Source organism: Hipposideros armiger, unplaced genomic scaffold (genome assembly GCF_001890085.2).
Source record: "Hipposideros armiger isolate ML-2016 unplaced genomic scaffold, ASM189008v1 scaffold_522, whole genome shotgun sequence".
Taxonomy (NCBI): Eukaryota; Metazoa; Chordata; class Mammalia; order Chiroptera; family Hipposideridae; genus Hipposideros; species Hipposideros armiger.
This window is the reverse complement of record NW_017731872.1, coordinates 567,957-570,933: the sequence shown is the minus strand read 5'-3', so window position 1 is coordinate 570,933 and position 2,977 is coordinate 567,957. Positions and strand designations below refer to the sequence as shown.

Below are 2,977 nucleotides of genomic sequence, written 5' to 3'. Positions count from 1 at the left end.
ACTTCGAATTGAAAGACACACACACAGACAGAAAGGGGGTGAAAAAAGATATTTCATGAAAATGGAAATAAACAAACAAAAAACAAACGAAAAGCTGGAGTAGCAATAGTTATACCAGACAAAATAGGCTTTAAAACAAGGCTATAAAAAGAGACAATGAAGGACACAGTAATCCCACTACTGGGTAGTTTTCCAAAGAAACCCAAAACGCTATTTTGAGGGGATGTGTGCACCCATATGTTCATTTGCAGCATTGTTTACAATGGCCAAGATGTGGTGGAAGCTTGGGTGTCCGTTAATGGAAGAATAGACAAAGAGGAGGTGGCCCATATATACAATGGAATATTGTTCAGCCAGGGAAGGGAATGGGTTCTTGCCATCTGCGGCATCACTGATGGACCTGGAGGGTGTTGTGCTAAGTTGAGTATATCAGACCGAGAAAGACAGATGCAATGCGATTTTGCTTGCATGTAGAATCTTAAGAACAAAATTAACAATCAAAACAGAAACAAACTCATAGATACAAAAAAAATTTTGATGGTTGCCAGATGGAAGTGGGTCTGGGGGTGTGGGTGAAAGAAGGGGAAGGGATTAAGAAATACAAATTGGTTGTTACAAAGTAGTCATGAGGATGTAGGGTATAACATAAGAAATATAGTCAATATTATAATAACAATGTATGGTGTCAGATGGGTAACAGATTTGTTGGAGTGATAAATGGGAGGTGATTGGGGGGCAGGGTGAAAAAGGCGAAGGGATTAAAAAGTACAAATTGGTAGTTACAAAATAGTCATCGGGATGTAAAGCATAGGGAATATAGTCAATGATATAGTACTAATTATGTATAATGCCAAGTGGGTACTAGTCAGGGAGATCACATCTTAAATTATATAAATGTCTAACCACTATGCTGTACACCTGAAATTAATGTAATATTGAATGTCAATTGTAATTGATAAAATTTAAAAAGGGAAGAATAGGTAAAGGGGAATAAGAGGTCCAAATGTCCAGGTATAAAACAAACAAGTCATGGGGATATAATGTACAGCATGAGGAATACAGTTAATAATATTATGATAGCAAAGTATGTTGCTGGATGGTTGTTGAACTTATCATGGTGATCACTTCTTCAGGTATATAAATGTTGTATGACTATGGTATACCCCTAAAACTAATATAATAGTGTATGTTAGCTATATTTTTAATTAAAATCTTAAAAAAAAAAGACATGATTATCTACGAAAGTATATAGTCTATGGAAGCAGAGTCACATTTAAAATTTCTTTGCTCGTTTAACCCTTCTTTTTTGTGATCTCCTGAGTATCACCTCAAAGGCAAAATGATGGTTACATGGAAACAGAAATACAACACTTAGGGACTGAAAGACCATCGCAAACATTTTAAAAAAGCAATACCTCTGTTTTAAAATTTTTGAGGATGACTGTTATCAAATACACATTCAAGTGTGAAGTCATCTCATATTTGATGTACAAAATCTAGACTTGGAATAAGGCAACATCAGTAAAACCAACAACTGTTTAACTTGTGAAAAAGTTTTCACAAATTTCATTTCTAAGAAAAGAAATTCTAAGCAAGAGAAAAATGAAGTGGAAGACGAAAGAATTCTTCTGTCTCAAGCTCACAATCATTTTGTTCTGAACTGCTACTGGGTTTATGTCATCTAGGCTGCTTTTCACATGTTCTGTGGTCTTTCTGCTCCATCAATAATATTCCATTCTGATCACCCTAACCCACTACATAAATGCTCAGTCTGGGTTTTTGATGCTTCAAAGGAGAAGGGGCTCAGAGAAGTTTATCAGGAGGCTTCAGTAATGGTTGAGAAGCAGTAATCATGCTCCTCTTGGGTAAAACCAGGTAACCATGTCACCCTCTCTACCTCACGCCTTGTCACAGCTAAAGATGTCACAACAGGAGAGCTCTTTCTGTCTGCTCAGTGACTCAGTGCCCTTATCCCACTGGTAACGGCTTGCAGAGTGCCTCCTCTATACTGGATTCTGAAGCATTTGTCCCATCTGGCTTCAATTACAATACACGCTATCTTAAAATATATCAACGTCTCCAACATATTTGCATAGACTATGAAGACTTCTCCCACTCCAGAGGAAAACAATTTCATTAAAAGTAAGCTTTCCTTTGTACTCTGGGCAATTCGCTAAAGGACAGGAGGAACAGAGAAAGAATTTCTTAGGGAAAAGAAAACTATGTAATGGAGGAGAAAAGTCATGGAACAGACCCAGGAGCTTGGAAATAATTAGCAGAATAAAGCAATATTCTGATTTTTGTATGACATCATATAAAAAACACAATTTTAGTGAAAATTAACTTTATTTATGGATATACATTAAAATATCTGCCATATTGATTTAGAATATCATAATCAATGCAAAAATAAAACTCTCCTTCCCTTAAAAGCTAAGTATGATACTGTAGGCTAGATACATGATATTTTAGTCAGGTCTGCAGTATTAGCTTCTCAAAATAACAAAAAAAATCTACTGTTTACATATCTAATTTATCATACAAAATATATACAAAAGCATAATTGTAGTGTAGAAAAATGAAGTTACCAAAATATAACTTACGTCATTTACTTTACACAACATGTATTCCAGTTAATTTTTTTCAAGAGCTTCACCAGTTAGTCGAATAGCTACACTCTTGCCTTCATCTGTCTGAATAACAAGCAAAGCTTCAAATCTGCCCACCGACTTTGGTCTGAACTGCACAGGCATGTTGATGTAATGCTGGGCTCTGCAGAAAGAAGGGAAAATGTCAGCAGCCAGATGCTTAAGCAACCTGCCACAGTTACCGTATTTGCCGGCGTATAAGACGACTGGGCGTATAAGACGACCCCCTAACATTTCCACTCAAAATACAGTTTGTTATATACTCGCCGTATAAGACTACCCCCTCTTCCGCACACCTTCCACACACCAAATAAAAGGTAAAACAATAT

General features: G+C 36.3%; 1 protein-coding gene across 1 annotated transcript in view; it reads right to left on the bottom strand.

Annotated features, from left to right (window-relative positions):
* Positions 1-2,338: 2,338 nt before the first annotated feature.
* The window catches only part of CEP192 (centrosomal protein 192), a 131,517-nt gene continuing 130,878 nt past the window's right edge, over positions 2,339-2,977 (bottom strand). The window contains exon 46 of the mRNA XM_019668227.1: positions 2,339-2,772. Coding sequence (XP_019523772.1) covers positions 2,634-2,772 — 139 coding nt within the window. The 3' untranslated portion in view covers positions 2,339-2,633. The remainder of the gene's footprint in view (positions 2,773-2,977) is intronic.